A 17,405-nucleotide genomic window follows, 5' to 3' on the forward strand; every position below is an offset into this window, starting at 1 on the left:
CCATCTCAGAGGCCCATCTGAGAGGACGGTCTCACAGTATCAAGATCCCCGATGCCTTATACATGGATGAGACTCTCACAGAGGCAGTCTTGGAGATCTGGGTCTCTCACATGCAGGGGGGGTGGGCTGGTCCTTCACATGTGGCCACAGCACTTGCCACTATCAGCGACTTTTATCACTCCGTTGCTAGTGCTCGGCGAGGTGAGGTACTCAGGCAGGAGGTTGGTATCCGTCGACAGTTGGCAACCTTGCAGAGGGAGGAGCAGAGACAACCATCAAATGCTTGGATACAGGAGTGCCTTGCTGCGGCAAGGGCTCACTTGCAGACATTGCTTGATCAGAGAGCAGAGTATGCCTTCCATGCACGGGAGTCATTTTGGATACAGATGGGAGGGAGAGTCAATAAACACTTTTTCTCTACACTTGGTCCCAGACATAGTAGAGAGAGTGTCAGGCAGCTTATTGACTGTGACGGCGTTTTGCAGTCTCATCCGAATATCGTCTAGCGACAGCTTTCTATGCCTCCCTCCTTTCCGCTAATCCTAACACACAAGCTAGAGATGTGGCTAGAGAGGAAGTTTGGCAGAGTTTACCTGTGTTGGTCTCACCAGAGATGATATGCTTACTTGATGCACGCTTTACCAACATAGAATTCAAGTCTGCCCTCTCTGCCCTTCAAAAGGGGAAATGCTCTGGTTCCTATGGTATTACTCCTTCTTTCTTTATAGCCTTTTGGGATATGATAGGTGATCCTATTACTTCAGCCTTGCAGGGCATTTGGGACTCGGGTGAGATGCCTGACTCACTAACCGAGGGACGTATACACCTTGTCCCAAAAGGTGGCAACAAGAATTTTGTATCCCATTGGAGACCCATCACTCTGTTGGGCACTTTATACAAAATCCTTGCCAAGGCGATTAGCATCCGATTGCAACCCCTTCTTCCAGACCTCATCCATGATACTCAGACAGGCTTTGTGCATGGCAGGAGCATATTTGACAATATATTTTCCTTTTGGGAAGCCATTGAGTGGACTATGCAGTGAGCGGGCAGAGGCTGACAGTTCTACTCCTGGACTTTGAGAGAGCCTATGACAGAGTAGATTGGGGCTTTCTTGAGGGCACTCTTCTACGTTTTGGTTTTTCAGATGTATGGATTAGAGGGGTGGCCTCCCTTTATAGATCAGCTCACAGCCAGGTTTGGAGGGGTAAGGGGTGACAGATTTCAGATTTCCAGATCAGTTCGTCACGGATGCCCTTTACCCCCTTCCTCTTTCTTTTTGTGGCAGAAGCTATGAGTATCTTCCTTAGATCTCAGGCTGAGCTTTTTGGGTTGAGATTGCCCTTGAGACAGGAGCAGGAGCTTCTTGACTGTGAGTTGGCTGATGACACTGCTATATTTATTGAGGCCTCTTCGCAGTCACTTGATTCTTTCCGGACAGCCTTGAATATTTTTTGCTCAGCTGCAGGGGCACACATTAACTGGCATAAATCCTTCGGCTTTTAGATCAGTGATGAGGAAACTCCAAACTGGGGAGTTAACCTTGGCTTTTCCTGGATTCAGAGGGGTATTCCTGTCAGATATCTGGAATGCCAAGTAGGGTTGGGCATCTCTCCAGCACAACAATTTGCCCAAGTACTAGAAAGTATTTAGCCACCACCTGGTTTGTGTGTTCTTGCTGGTGCCGGTCTAGGGATTGCATCACTCAGCTCATTAGACCAGTCAGGAATTTATTATGGAGTGGACTTGATGGCACAGCAGATGTTGTAGCGAGGGTGGCCTGGGAGACCATTATTCCCCCTACATCTGAAGGGGGCCTTAACATCATTGACCTGGATCTGCAGTGCAAGGCATTGCTTTGTAAGGTGGTAGTGAGGGGATTCATGCCTGGGCAAGAACCTTGGAAGTATTTCTTTTTTGGACGCATTCAGGCTTGCACACCAACCTTGGGAGATGATTGGGCGGATAGCCCAAGATGGACTTTGACTTCAACCCCTCTCAGATCTCCTGCCTCTCCTCTCATGTCTGCCATCCTGAAAGCTTCGGGGAGCTTTAGGAACACTCTTCGAAGGATTCCGCCCTCTACCCTAGAAGAGATTGATAGGCAGCCAATCATTTGGAATGATAGTATACTTGATGAGCATGGCAGACCATTGGGCACTTCCCATTACATGCAGTGGTCTAGATGGGAGAGAGGCCCCGCCTACACAGTAGGTACTTGAAAGGCATTTATCAGGCTACCTGAGGATCAGAGACTGCAATCCGTGAATCACCTCAGAGGGGTAGCATGTAGGGTTCAGCAGATAGATGCAGCCATCCCGATGGAATGGGCAGTTGAGTTGCCTATTACTTCCACCACTTGGATGGGAGCTTTTTCGAGGACAACAGTTTCTCTACAGGTGATCGCTCTTCGAGGTCTCAGAGAAGATGCACTGGTCTTTGATGTTAGGGATGAAGATATACTCTCTAGATCCACGGATGATATTCTTCTAGAGGTTGCCTTTCAGCCTGTCAAGATTGCTGGTTTTGTGGACCATGGAGCGGGCTTAGAGTGGTACTTAGACCCTGACCCTCTGCTTTTAGCCTTGGGATCTTGGAGGTTGTGGTTGTATGGAGGTGCACCTATCAGGTGCTTGCAGTGGGACCCAAGAGAGTGGGAGTGGATAGATCATGGGCACCGAGAGGGGAATTCCCTTTTTTCGTTTCACGGTTGGTAATGCCAGGAGATTTCAATTGAACAGTAGGGATTGGGTTCCCTCTAGAGCCCCCCATTGGAACAGCTTCTTCATCACTGCAGATTTGCATAGAAATTTTTGGAGGAGGCTCTAGAAATCCCTCAGAAATGGAAAGATCACTCTTTTCTTTTGGCTTTCTATTCATGAAAGGATTGCAGTGAACCTGTGGAGATCACGTTTTGGGACTAATCCCACTTGCCCTCGCTGTCATTCTGTAGAGGAGTCAGTGAGACATTGCCTTTAGGATTGCAGTCAGGCGAGGACTATTTGGAAAGGGGTTGCGAGGATACTCAGCATTTTTCATACTTTCCCTTTCTTCATGACTTGGGGCTCGGTCGCATGGTTATCCCTTACTGGGCCCCAGGTGTTTTATGAGGGTGAGCCTTCTTCTTGGACACTCTCAGTCCACCGACAAGTGATAGAGCCCTGCTCTCTTCAGGATGTACCACTTACTTCCTTCAGGGCTTCTCATGCTTCAGTGGACACCTCTTGGGAGATCTTGGCTATCCTCTTGACACATTTGGAGAGCCAGATGTATAGAGGCCTTGGATGGCACCCAGATACACCCTTCACAACAGGTGTTCACAAGTATTTGGATTGACACGGTTCACACTTTGATAGCCATTTGGGCTAGCATGCAGGGCTCTTCACAGGCAGCCTCTTCTAGAAGGACTGTTTTTCTTCAAGTTTGGAAGGGTTCTCCCTTTTTCTCAGAGGTTTCTACTGGATTGAGATGGCACTATCAGCCCCAATTCTTTCTTTTGGCTCTTGATCTTTTCATGCATTGCATGGTGTATCCCGTATGGAGCTTGCTCTAACGGTTTTCTTTAATACTTAATAGAAGTCTCTTTTTGGGAAAAAAAAAAATTTTATGAATATAATGTTCCAGAGATTTGATGAAAACTTATGATAGAGCATTCTTGAGAATGTACTACTTGATCTACAAAAGATGCATTTTTGAAAAAGAAAGCACATTTCTCTTGATATAAGAGAGAAACAATGCATCAAAAGCTATTGATTAAATAATTCATTCATTGAGACATCACGCATTCTTGTTGTCCGTCACCAAAATCTCCATTATCGAGTTTGAGCCATATCACAAAGGCAAAAGACGAAAGTCCGAAAGTAATTGAAAAAATGTGACAGCAGGTTCATTGGAAAGAGGTATAGTCTATAGAGAAAGAAGTTTTGAGATAGTGCCAATTCTGTTGGGCAAGTACAGAAATCTACAACAATGACTATAACTTCAAGGAAAAAGCAAGATTGAAATTAGTACCAATGCTACATTGTATGTGTACAAAAACAGAGTTGCCCATACATCAAAGATCAGTAAAATTTTCCACCAAACACCAAAAGCCAACTAAAGGCTTGCTAAAACAAGGTGAATTGATGTAAAACCATGCCAATGTATGTACATAACAAGAGTAGGAGACTTAGCATGCCAGAAGCAGTGGCTTGAAAGTATTTTTATAATTGTATTTGTCACATAGTTTGAGAAGCCCTTATACAAAGGATGAACTATCAGGAAACTAAACAATCTCTAAGAAAAACAGAACAGTAATACAAATATCCTCCTCTTTGATCAGCAAATGTAAAGGTTTTTTAGAAAACGCATATTAAAAATAATCGTAAAACCGTATCAAACTGTCATCCCTTACACCACCACAATATCGCAATCATAATCGCATCATCATTTGAGCTTATTTTGCTGATGCACAAACACATCCCAAGTAATGTTACAGCCACTACACTGTTCGCTTAACATGAAATTTCCATCAGGGTCACAAGTAATACAGACCAAGAACAAGCTAATAACCTTGGAGTCCATGAAACTATGTAAAATCCCTTTCCTGATATGACCAGCTAATGCTCTGAGAGGTAAGTTCTCAACCATTCTACCATTCGATTTTTCCCTTCTAGGAGATCCAGACCTTCTATGACCTACCATATTAAACAGATTTTCTTGATGTAAGAACATATGGGAACACAAGTAGCCCCTTCTTGCAAATAGTAGACGAAACCTGTGTTGTAGTCAAGATAACGTAAATGCCTTCAGGCATTTTCTTCCATGCCAATTTTATCATATTCCAACTTGAAACTGGGGTGAAAGATAAACCAATTCATTTGACCTTGCCTGGATCTAAAATTTGCAATGATATTCCTCTTCTTTCAAATCCAAAGACAAAATCAAGAAAAAATTCTTTGGTTTTCTGAATACAGGTTGAAAGATAATAATGTTGATCAATGACACAAGGGTCTAGATTATTAATTTAATAATTTCGGGTGACCAGTCTTATGAAATCAGAAATATATCTCAAGCTGAATCCTGATCAGCACCTGATCTGGCTGATATATCCCCAGATAGATGCTTAACATCTCCCCAAGTGCATAAGACCCAATCATTTCCATCTGTTATTCTGAAAACATTTATGGATGTATTCAAAATCCTACCAGCCGGGAAAAATCCCTTTACATGTCGATATAGTGCCCTCAAAACACCTCCATGAGTAACCACTACCACACGCTCTCCTGTTATAAAGAGAGCAGAAGCACTTGTCTGTAATTCTTCGAGATAGAAGAGAAACAATACTTAACATAACTCTCTACAATGAAAAAAGCGTCCCTCCGTTTGCCATGTAGGATGACATAAGATCACACCATCGTTTTGAAACCCAAAGAAAAAAAGTCAGTTAACCATTTTTTTAAAAAGCATGGTTACCACAGGTAAAGACCCATCCATATAAGGCATGCATATGATGAATGTGGAGGATACAAACTGATACCCACACCCAGAGACTCTAAGGAGAATGTCTCTTAGAAATGCAGTCCTTTGATGGTGCATGAGGTCAATAAAACACCATTTGCATTCTGTTTTATATAACAAGAAGTTTCATAATAGATTTCAATTTTGAGTAAGAAAACAGTAGTCTGATCTCGTTAAAAAAATTGGAGCCGAGTTAAAGTGTCGAGATTTTGTAAGGTTTAAAAGCCTACTCGGGGAGACCTCATCATGATAGATATAATGGCTCTTGATATCTTATTCTTTCCTCAAATATAGCAAAGCATGGACCTGTATCTCCAAGTAAAAAGAACACGTCTACACATTTAAGGCTTTAATCATGGACATTAAGATAAGACCTACCCAAACCAACCCTTTTAATAAGCATTTGAACGAGTAGTTCATCTTTAAAAAAAGTAAAAATCATGAGCAAACCCAAGAGTAGAGTCGAATTCTCGCTGTTAAGGAAACCTATGACCATGCATCACATGTGGATAAGGCTTCAGCTCTCCCCTTCACATGACCCATGCATTTTGACAAGCTACTACGAGGCAATGTCTTCTAAATGGGCAATAAAGGTACTCATGATAGCCTCTTTGACAGGATCATGCAATAAGGGGATCGACATGCAGCGAGCCTTCAGCTCTCCCCTTCACATGACCCATGCATTTTGACAAGCTACTACGAGGCAATGTCTTCTAAATGGGCAATAAAGGTACTCATGATAGCCTCTTTGACAGGATCATGCAATAAGGGGATCGACATGCAGCGAACCTATAGGTACAAGTGATTGTTTGGGTTTGCCGTAACATATACCTTGGATGAATCTGAGCACATATGTAAAATAGATACATTCATAGAGGTGAGGATACATCACAAGGCAACAATGCTAGAATAGAATGGGATACTTTGATTCTACTAGCTCAAGAAGGAATCCATACCATCTTCTTCTAGTATATTTGTCATGTTCATTGAGAGGAAACCAGAACTAACCTGATTCTACAGCCTTGGCTGATGGGCAGTGAGACCAGTGGCGCATAGCGTTTTCACTAGAAGAAAGTTGAGTTCCTAGGATGCAGAACTTTAGCACAGTTTGTCCAATTGGATGGTTCCCAACCAGACTTACCATCCAAAGAATGATTACACAAGACTACAGCTAAGTTCGAAACAAGAAATGTCTCTTTGGAAGCCACCTTGTATCCTAAGAGATGTGCCTTGGTAAAGATTAGATTCAAGGTTGGGCATACCCTGATCTTCTTATGCCCTTTAATCATAAACTCTCCTCGGCTTTTGATGCAAGCTAGGAGGACTCAGGAGTGGAAAAAAAAGAACTTACCCTCACAGTTGTGGCTGCTAGATTGACCAAGTTATAACATTGCTGCAAGAAGAAGACTGGCTCCTTTGGCTCCTGTCGCATAGATGCATCATTATACGTGATAATAGATGTAGGAAAAACCTCCTCACAATCGCCAATGTTGCTAGCTTGTGGTTGAGCATGGAAAGCATTACCTACAAGCTTGCACCTGCTCAAGAAATATCTTAAAATAGGGTTGTAGATACCTTGCAACATCACTTGAGAAGATACCCGCACACAAGATATTGTAGGCCCAAACGCTGTTTAAGATGGTTGGGAAAACACTCTTAAATGCCACTTCAAACATGACAACAAACCTATTAAGCACATGTGCACCTACTTCAGAGATATCCATCCATTTCCTTTGTGGAGGGCCTACCTAGAAAGTTTCAAGGATTTGGTGTGCACGTCATACATATTAAAATTGTGGCATGTGCGTGACATTCTGTAATTTGGCCTGAGAGGGCACAATCACCACCACGGGTGGCTAGAAGTCCTAATTTATATGGAAGTAGTTCATATTTCGACATTCCTTATGATTAATTCTTTGTGACACTCCATAGATTCAAGATTTATAGAGTCGAGCAGCTATAACTATGCAACCAGCAACTATGAAGACATATGGCGGTTTTACAACTGAATGAAGCCTCGAGGAGGTGAAGATTTCAACAACTACCTTGACTTAGATCTAAGCAATACTAGACTCACCCAAAGTTGATACAAATTGATACGTCAAGTGGACATACTGTGAAGGTAAGTGGTTCATTCTCATTGAGCATTATGATAGCAATCACTTAGTTCTTCTCGTGCTCTTTTACATAAGCGGCCACTAGATGATACAGACTTCTAGTGCTTACGCTGAAAATAAATCAACCATAAACTCCACACTAGATCAGCTTTTTGTAGCCAACTTGGCATGAGGTAGACATGGAAGGATTTTTCCATCAATAAACAATTACAGGAGAGACATACGGCAAGCAATAGCATAGTTCAGGTTTGCAGGGGAAAGCAGCACCAGCACTAAAGAGATAAGACACTGGATTGTTTTGCCAGCTAGATACACTTGGTATCAGCTGTCCCCCTTTCCTTCCGTACAAAAATGACACTACAAAAAGGCATGTGGAAGGCATGCAATACAGATAATCCTCTTCTTAAAGTGGAGCTTAGGCCCGTTTACGTGGCCATACCAAGCATACTGGTATAATATGTGATCTTAAAAGTTCTGGCTTTATGAAAAAGAAACTATGCTGTTTTTTAAAACACAATTGTAGATCTTTCATGGGAAAATGATGTCAAACCAATCAAAACTCTATGGAATTAAGCTTGGCTTTATAAATTTGCTCATCCCATAGCCTCTTCTTTTCTATGCGGTACATATTAGCACAATTTGCTACCTATGAACCATTCAATACAACATTATCACAAAGGTTTGTAACAAGGCAAACAAATTCATCCATATTTCACTACTACTCACTTATAACAACAATGGGTTCTCACTCAAATTCCCATTCTAGGCCTTAAAGAAGTCAAGTCTATATATTGTTGCTTGTTTGGTGTAACCTGAAACCACGTCTTGGCAAAACACCCCCCTATATAGAGATAAGAGGTACGTGGGAGAGGGGGGGGAGGGGAGGAAAGAGGGAGAGAGAGTTTTTATGTCACGGTAGAAACCGGGACCCAAAATGACTCATCATATGTCATTCAATACCATGTCGATTAGGTATTGAACACAAACACACAACAACATGAACCAGAGCCTCAACCACCAAGACCCACACAGATTTTACAAAACTTGATGGGGCAGGATGGCTTATACATGGAGAAATAGAGAAATTCTATGTCAAGGTACAAACAGGGAGCCAAAACGACTCATTAGATGTCCACTAGGGATCGAACACACACACAACATCATGAACCAGAGCCTCAACCAGCAAGACCCACGCGGGTTTCACAAAACTTGATGGGGAAGTATGGCTTATACATGGAGAGACAGAGCGTTTTTACGTCGGGGTACATACCAGGAGCTGAAACGACTCATCAGACGTGGATCACGGATCAAACACACACATAACAACATGAACCAAAGCCTCACCCACCAAGACCCGTGGGTTTTACATAGAGAGAGAGAGAGAGAGAGAGAGAGAGAGAGAGAGAGAGAGTATATTAATGGCCACGGAGACCAACAAATCTATTGATTAGCAAAAAGCTAATACAGCCGTTCAAGGAGGGCACAAGGCAGCTCTTAAGGAGTGCGTAAAGCAAGTCCGAGTTATTATAAGGTACCTACATTGTGGTAGGAAAAATATGACAATAAATGGCCATACATCAGGTTAAGGATGAGGGTTGCCATATATCAGGTTAAGGATGAGGGTCTTTTGGTTTTAATTTAGACTCCTTGATGAAGGCCGCGCCCTGACGACATAATCCCCATTTCCATCTTTCCTAGTGGCCTTGACCTTGGCTAATTCCTAACTTTTTCGTTCAGCTGTGCTTGTGCGAATTCTTTGGCTATCCATATCTTGCACTCCTTCAGCTTGTAGGATTGGCGAAAGAAGATTGATTCGTATATTCCATGTGCTAAATGTAGCTACAACATGCCCTCCATAGTGGTGAATATTGGTCGTGGAATTTGTTCCGTCTTTGTCTTCTTTTGGCCATTCAATGCTATGGGTGGCTGCCTTGATGTGTGCTATAGTCTCATTGTACTTATCCTCCTTGTTGAAGCAGAGCCTTCAAAAGGCCTCCTATCCTGACCTTCAGTGCAATGTTATGCCTGGCTTCATGCTCCTCCATCTCAGCCTAAATGTTTGTTTTATTTGCCTTTATATCCACCTCTACAATCACTTCCTTCTTTTTCTTTGCACTTCCATGTGAACAAGATCCTTGACTGTAGAGACCAACCATCTTTGTTGGCTACTTGGTAAAATAAACTCTGGGATCCAGTTCGCAAGAAAATGGTTCTTAGACGTTGTCTTCTTTGAAGATACATTTCCAGGTACTAGTAATGCCTCTTCTTTGGATTTCCTTGATGAAGATCCTCCCTGTCGAGCCCTTCCTTACATTGATGAGTTCACTGCCATCCATCTTGTAGGTCTCACGTTTTATCCTTTAGTCTCCTTCTCAAATGATGTAAATCTACCTTCCTCTACCAGCTCACCCTCTATAAATAATTTTGACCCCATTGAGATACACCTCATCTCATGCATCCGCCATTAGATGCCCTTTCCCCTTTTGATCTTTTGTCTTCCCCTTCTTATCACCCCACTGAGAGCTCTAATCGGCCTACTGCTTTGTCCTCACCCCTTACTCGTCCACTTGATCCATCATCCAACTGTGGGGTAGGAGGAGAGGCCTTGCAAGGCTACATTACCTCACGGGTTATAACTTGCTTCCTAGGCCCTTCAAGGTCTTGGATTCAAGGTAACAAAGGTGCTACCCTCAGTAACCGTAGTTCTCACACTTTTTCCTATAGATAGAAAATATATTATTGGGGGCCAACGATGGGCCAGTTGAGCCCCCCCTGCTATATGCCTTTCTGTATAGGGAGAGGCAGCAACTGTAGAGTATAGGATTTTGCGGGCTGGAGTCGAGGTTGCATGAGACTTTGAGGAGCCTATCTACTCCATATTGGCCATGGTATCTAATTCCATACCCTAGCTTAGACTAACCCCCGGGTTGGTGTTACGTCAGCCATAATCTCGGAGTCGACTGTTGCGATTATGGCAAGGCAAGAAACCAAGAGGGCTTGACACTGCAACAGTGGATGTAATTAAGTGTGGCTAGGAACAAGTGGGGCCTAGCATTAGAGAGGGATGCCAAGAAGAGGTAAAGACTAAGGTCCCCTAGAAGGACACTTAGCATCTAGAAGTCCACATAGCATGCAGTGGGCTAGAAGGGAGGATTCTAGAGGGAGCCAAAAAAAGAAAAGGAGGTTTTGGGAAACAGAGGACCTCAGGACGCAGAGAGAGCTCAAGAGGGAATCCGTAGCTGGGTGGACTAGCAAAGAAGAAGCACTCCAGGTTTGGGGACTCGTATCATTGGTATCAGAGCCAGATTCGCAGAATTATAGTCGTGCGGCCCATAGCAGGTTTCAATGGATTACCAGTTCAATGGTACAGTTCAATGGCGCAGCAGCAGTTCAGTGGTGTAGTAGTAGCCTGGGACGATGGATTTTTGAGAACCATGCGAACTGTCATCTAATACTAGTAGGTCACTAGTACTAGCCTACTATTAAACACAGTTGCGCAGCGGGGCTACAAGAGCACTGCTCTTGAAGATTTCCAAGGCTACATCGCCACCGCTAAAGGGGAGCGTTGCTATGAGTCTGTCAAGGAGCCGTGGCTAACGTGCAGCCGTCATCTTGATTGTGAGACACTGCGGGACCAGTGCCGATGTTAGTTGCTTAGCATTTGATTACTCAGTCAGAGGTCCAGACTCCAAGGGCGGCTTAGGGACAGCTTACGGATTTTGGAATTGGCGCGACAGTAGGCTACGCCAAGCTAAGAGCTTATTAATCAAGACTTAGCCTCTTGAATGGTCATCTGACTCATCTGCGAGCCCAGCTTCATAATGCGAGCTTATACTCATAGTCCCACACCCTTCCAAGAGACAAGCTACAGCCTACAGCTACTGTGCACGATACGTAGCTTAGCTATTCCCTTCTACAGGCTTGAGTGATGGCATAGAAGTTCTGTAGAGTTTTGAAGTCAACATGGTCTTCAAGAGGAGACATGTAGGAAACAAAGACGTTCCACATCATCTAAGGTCTTTTGACCTTTAGAAAAGGCCACATCAACACCCTCTTTTTACCCCTCTCATCTCTAAGGTTCTTATTTTCACCACCGAATTTAAAAAAAAAAAAAAGCCATCTCAGCTTTCCTAAAGGCCCCTAACTCTTCCCACCTCCTTAGCCTCACCAAACTCAAAGAAGACGAATAAAGATCACGTCGAGGAGTTCGAGATCGAAGGAAGTGAAAGAGCTGGATTGAAAAGCGAGATGATTTCGAAGATAAATCCATCGCCTCGAACAAATACCAGGAAAGTGGGCATCACATTTTTCTCTCTGATATAAAGCGCTTTGCTTTACAGTTCTGAAAAATATACGTCTTTAAAATGACAACTCCAGAAAGGGATGGTATGATTAGGGAGGCCGAGGAAAGGGCTAGAAAGGGAAAAGCAATAGTTGGAGAGGAAACACATGAGGAGGTACAAACTGAAATGCAAGAGGATAATGTGAAAATGGAGGATATTGATTAAGGTGATTATGGAATTCCGTATGCGGAATTCACTAAACTTGAAACTCGAACACAAAATATAGAAACACAGTTAGGGGTTATCAGTGAAATATTAAAAACCCTAGCTGAAGCTATAACTAAGATAGTTGATTCTCAATCGGTATCTATTACTGAGAAATCACCGATTCCTCCTAATCAAGTTGAGAGAACTACCTCTCGACTTAGAGAAACATCGAATAAGGACTTAAAACCGTCAATTTTCAATGGGGAAGAAAAGGAGCGTAATAAAGATTCGATTAATACGTTCTTGCAAAAGTGGCAAGACTTCCACCGACTCAGGAATACATCTCCTGAAAATCAAGTTATGGAAGTAAGTCTTTCCCTTGGAAATAAAGCCTATAAATGGTGGATGAGCCTCAGGGAGAGCGATAGAATTCCTAGATATTGGACTGAGTTTGAACAAGCCTTCCTAAAAGAGTTTTTACCAGAAAATGAATTAGAAAGAGCGTGGGAGGCTTGGGACAATTGCACTATGGGTAAAAACACAATACATAGCGAATTATAGGGAGGCAGTTCTTAAGCTGAAAGGAATTGATGAATTCCAAAAGATAAGGGGTTTCGTGAGAGGTCTTAAAGACACTTATAAGGTTGGGGTGAAAGAAATTCTCCTAAAACCTTTGAGGAAGCCATTAAGTATGCCCAAATATACGACGATACGACGGGGAAATTCAGAGTTGGAACTTCAGAGCAAATAGGTTTAGTTCCGAAGTTCAATAAATTTTCCAATTTGAAAAGGAAGGAGCACTTTGAGAAGGAGGTTCCTCATGCACCACCTAAGAAACCTCAAACACAAAATTATCCTCTCTTGAAGAAAAAGGATTATGAAAGAGCCAGGCAATAAAATCTTTGTTTCAAATGTTTGGGCAAAGACCATGCTGCTTGGAACTGCCCTAAAAATAAACCAACGAGAACTAAAGCCCCAAATAGACCTCCACAAAGACAAGTGCATGCGGTGCAAGTATTGCCGCTTAATGATACTGAAAAGTACACTGAGGTAGAGGTCTATCATGAAGATAGCACCCACATGTGCTGTCTATCATCGGCAATGTGGCAGCCCACCTTTGGTCCTCATGATTTAATGAGGATGCATGGAAAAATTAAGGGACAAAGAGTAAGAGTGATGGTCAATGATAGTGCAACACATAATTTCTTAAACTACTCGTTAGTTAAGAAATTAAAATTGCCTGAGAGTCCCAGTGCCCATAAATATGTGGTCTCGTTGGCGAAGGGCAGTGATAAAAAAGTTTGGGATACCATGATATATGGTGTAGAGGTGGATATTCAAGGCTATCAAGATGCCTTGGATTTCCAAATCATGCATCTCGACCGAATAGATGTAGTGCGCTTGGTCGAGAATGGCTGTATAGTCTTGGGCATAGCTTACAAAGGAGTTATCTTAATAACTCCATTATGTTTGAAAAAGAGGGTAGAGTCTTCCAGATTCAAGGAGAGCATGATGTCCCTAACTCTTCTCTTATTTGTTCGATGAAATTGGAACGACTACTATACCAAGAAGATGCGAGGTATATTTTTGTGAACTTACTTTTATTAGTGATTTTATGTCTTATGCATCGGAAAGAAGTAATGTTGTTTTAGATAATGTTAAAAAGTTTAAATCTTCTTTCAATGATTTAATGTTTGAATTTAAAGATGTTTTTCTGTCTGATTTACCTGATGGTTTACCTCCTGAGAGAAAAGTAAATCATAAAAATAGATTTAATTCCTGGATCTACCCCTCTTTGTAAACCCCCATATAGGCTTAGTCAAATGGAGGAACGTGAGGTCGAAAGACAGTTAACGGAATATTAGGAAGGGCCAAATCCAAACAAGTAGCTCACCTTGGTCTACACCAGTTTTACTAGTAAAGAAAAAGGATGGTACTATGCGTTTATGCATAGATTACCGAGCACTAAATAAAATCACCATAAAAAATAAGTATCCTATGCCTCGCATTGATGAGCTCTTTGATCAATTGCAAGGGGCAAAATACTTTACTAAAAGTAATTTAAGATCAAGATATCACCAAGTACGAATTAGGGAAGAGGATGTCCCTAAGACATCATTTCGTACTAGGTATGGGCATTATCAATTTAAAGTAATGCCATTTGGATTAACAAATGCTCCATCAACTTTCATGACACTTATGAACAGTGTCTTAAGGCCATATCTAGGAAAATTTGCTGTAGTATTTTTAGATGATATCCTTATTTATAGTAAAACCATGAAAAAGCATATGGAACATTTGCGAAAAGTGTTCCAACTGCTTAGAGATAATTCACTCTTTGCTAAAGAATCCAAATGTGAATTCTTTGCAAAAGAAGTGAAATACTTGGGACATATAATGTCCCGAGAAGGGGTGCATCTGGATCCTGACAAAGTAAGGGCCATATTGAAATGGCCACATCCTACAAATCTAGAAGAATTACAAATATTCTTAGGTTTGTCAGGATTCTATAGGAGAATCATCCAAGTTTACGCTAGGATTGCTGTTCCGATGACGGACTAGCTTAAGGGGAAAGGAAGCACCTTCATATGGGATGAACCTCAAAAGAGAAGTTTTAAAAAATTAAAGGTAGCTATAGCGGCAGCTCCTATCTTAAAAGTAGTGGATCCCAATGAACCATTCGTGGTTGAGACAGATGCCAATGATTTTGCTGTTGGGACAGGGTACTTATACAAAAAGGTCGACCAGTGGCTTTTAAAAGCAAAAAGTTAGATCGTGCCTAACGAAATTACTCGGCATATGAGAAGGAACTATATACTATAGTCTATGCTTTTAAAAAGTGGAGGCACTATTTATATGGTGCAAAATTTGAGATCATCTTTGATCCGGAGAGCATTAAGTGAATTTGTAATCAGCCAGAGCTTAAAGGTAGAAAAGCTAGATGTGCTGAGTTAATGCAAGAATTTGATATACAATTGGCATATAGGAAAGGGAAGTTCAATGTAGTAGCAGACTCTCTTAGCCGAATGCCAATTGTTAATGAATTGAGTTTTACTCAATTTCAGAATGATTTCCTAGAGTCCTTAAAGGGGGAATGTGAGTTTGATCCTCACTTCTCTGAAATATGGAAAGCAATTAAAAATAGGGATCCAACTAATCGAGAGGCTTTCACTGAGGAGTCGCATGGAAATGGCGACACACCACAGGTTGGTGATAAAGGACTCAAGTGGAGAAAATATACTATTGAAGATGGCTACCTGCTCTACAAGGGTGAGTATGTGTCCCGGATGATAATGACATTAGGCACCAAACTCTTTTTGAATGTCATGATAGTCTGAGTGTTGGACACCTGGGAATTCAGAAGACATATGTACTTCTGAAAAGACAATTCTTTTGGCCTGGAATAGGTAAGGATGTCCAAGATTATGTATTGAAGTGCAAAAAATGCCAGGTCAATAAGGCTGAACGCCTTAAGGTAGGAGGTCTCCTACACCCATTGGAGATTCCATCTGGCAAATGGGAAAGCATCTCCATGGATTTCATTGTGGGACTACCTAGGACACAAAGGGGGCACAACTCTGTGTGGGTAATTGTGGGTCGGTTGACCAAGATGGCTCATTTCATTCATGTCAGTGAAGATGTTAAAACTCCAGAATTAGCTAGGCTATTTGTGGAGCATATCTATAGACTGTATGAGCTACCAGCCGGTATTGTTAGTGATCGGGATAGCAAATTTAATAGCCATTTTTGGAGGGCTGTGTTTAAGAGGTTGGAAACTTCATTGAAAATGAGCACCACGGATCATCCACAGAGTGATGGTCAAACTGAAAGAGTCAATCAGATCATTGAGGATATGCTTCGAGCATATGTAAGTAAACGGCAAACTAATTGGAAATAGTATCTGCCCATATTAGAATTTGCATATAACAGTGCCAAACATTCAACTACAGGTTTTAGTCCATTCATGATGATGTATGGATTTCAACCAAGAGCCCCAATGACAGTGGGACTCGAAAAAGAGAAGGTTCAAGCGGCCAAAGACTTTCTTGAGGATATGAATCAAACACTTAAGTTAGCTAAAGATAGTATAAGAAGAGCTCAAGATAGAGCACGAAGTTATGCAAAACCCCACCGTAGAAAGTTGGAGTTTGAAGTAAATGAGAAAGTCTACCTTAAGGTACCTGAATCTTCAGAATCTTAAAATATAGGTAAATGTCCGAAGTTGTCTCCTATGTATTGTGGACCATTCACAATACTTAAGAGGATTGAAGAACTTGCTTACAAAATAGCCTTACCTGAGGGATGTAGAGTACATCCAGTTTTTCATGTTAGTAGGCTAAAAAGAAAATTAGGAGATGATGATAATCTCATTGGAAATGAAGTCCTAGTTGAACTCATTGAACCCACATCTTTACTACATGAACCAGAAAAAATTTTAGATACACAAGAAAAAAGAACGCGACATACTATATGGAAAGAATCTCTGGTTAAGTGGAAAGATAGATCTAAAAAGAGTTCAACATGGGAAAGGGTAAGCAGTCTCCAGAGGAAGTTTCCCAATTTTGTTTTTGAGGACGTAAACCATTCTTAAGGGGAAGGGAATGTTACGTCAGTCATAATCCGGGAGTCAACTGGTGCGATTATGGTGAGGCAGGAAACCAAGAGGGCTTGACATTGCAACGGTGGATGTAATTAAGTGTGGCTAGGAACAAGTGGGGCCTAGCATTAGAGAGGGATGCCAAGAAGAGGTAAAGACTAAGGTCCCCTAGAAGGACACTTGGCATCTAGAAGTCCACATGGCATGCAGTGGGCTAGGAGGGAGGATTCTAGAGGGAGCCAAAAAAAGAAAAGGAGGTTTTGGGAAACAGAGGACCTCAGGACGCAGAGAGAGCTCAAGAGGGAATCCGTGGCTGGGTAGACTAGCAAAGAAGAAGCACTCGAGGTTTGGGGACTCGTATCAGTTGGGCTGAGGGTTCAGCCCAACTCATGGTGGGGGAGACCAAGGGAGGGAAAAAGGCTACCATGCCGCTCTGCGAGCTGCAGAGATGGGAAGGGTGGAGCGGAGAGTGAGAGGAGGATGTCTCGCTGTTGTGCCGATAGGCTCGATAGGTGAGGAGTGTGTGGCATCCGTTCTCTACTTCTTGTGATGGGCGTAGGGTACAAACCCGATCCTCAAGTGGCACATTATTCCATCTTCCATTCTCTCCTTGGAGTTCGGGGAGCTGGTTCATCATTTTAGTTTCATTTTAAAGAGAGAGATGTTCTCATTGAGACAATCTTGCCCCCCATAAGGCAACTT

General features: G+C 42.2%; 1 protein-coding gene across 1 annotated transcript in view; it reads right to left on the reverse strand.

Annotated features, from left to right (window-relative positions):
• Positions 1 to 4,223: 4,223 nt before the first annotated feature.
• LOC147883708 (phosphoglycerate mutase-like protein 4) overlaps positions 4,224 to 17,405 on the reverse strand; it is a 54,142-nt gene continuing 40,960 nt past the window's right edge. The window contains exon 6 of the mRNA XM_087398452.1: positions 4,224 to 5,264. Within this exon, the coding sequence (XP_087254578.1) occupies positions 5,050 to 5,264 (215 nt within the window). The 3' untranslated portion in view covers positions 4,224 to 5,049. The remainder of the gene's footprint in view (positions 5,265 to 17,405) is intronic.

Source organism: Dipteris shenzhenensis, chromosome 27, assembly GCF_047967505.1.
Source record: "Dipteris shenzhenensis isolate YYH24624 ecotype China chromosome 27, Dip_SZ_1.0, whole genome shotgun sequence".
NCBI lineage: Eukaryota > Viridiplantae > Streptophyta > Polypodiopsida > Gleicheniales > Dipteridaceae > Dipteris > Dipteris shenzhenensis.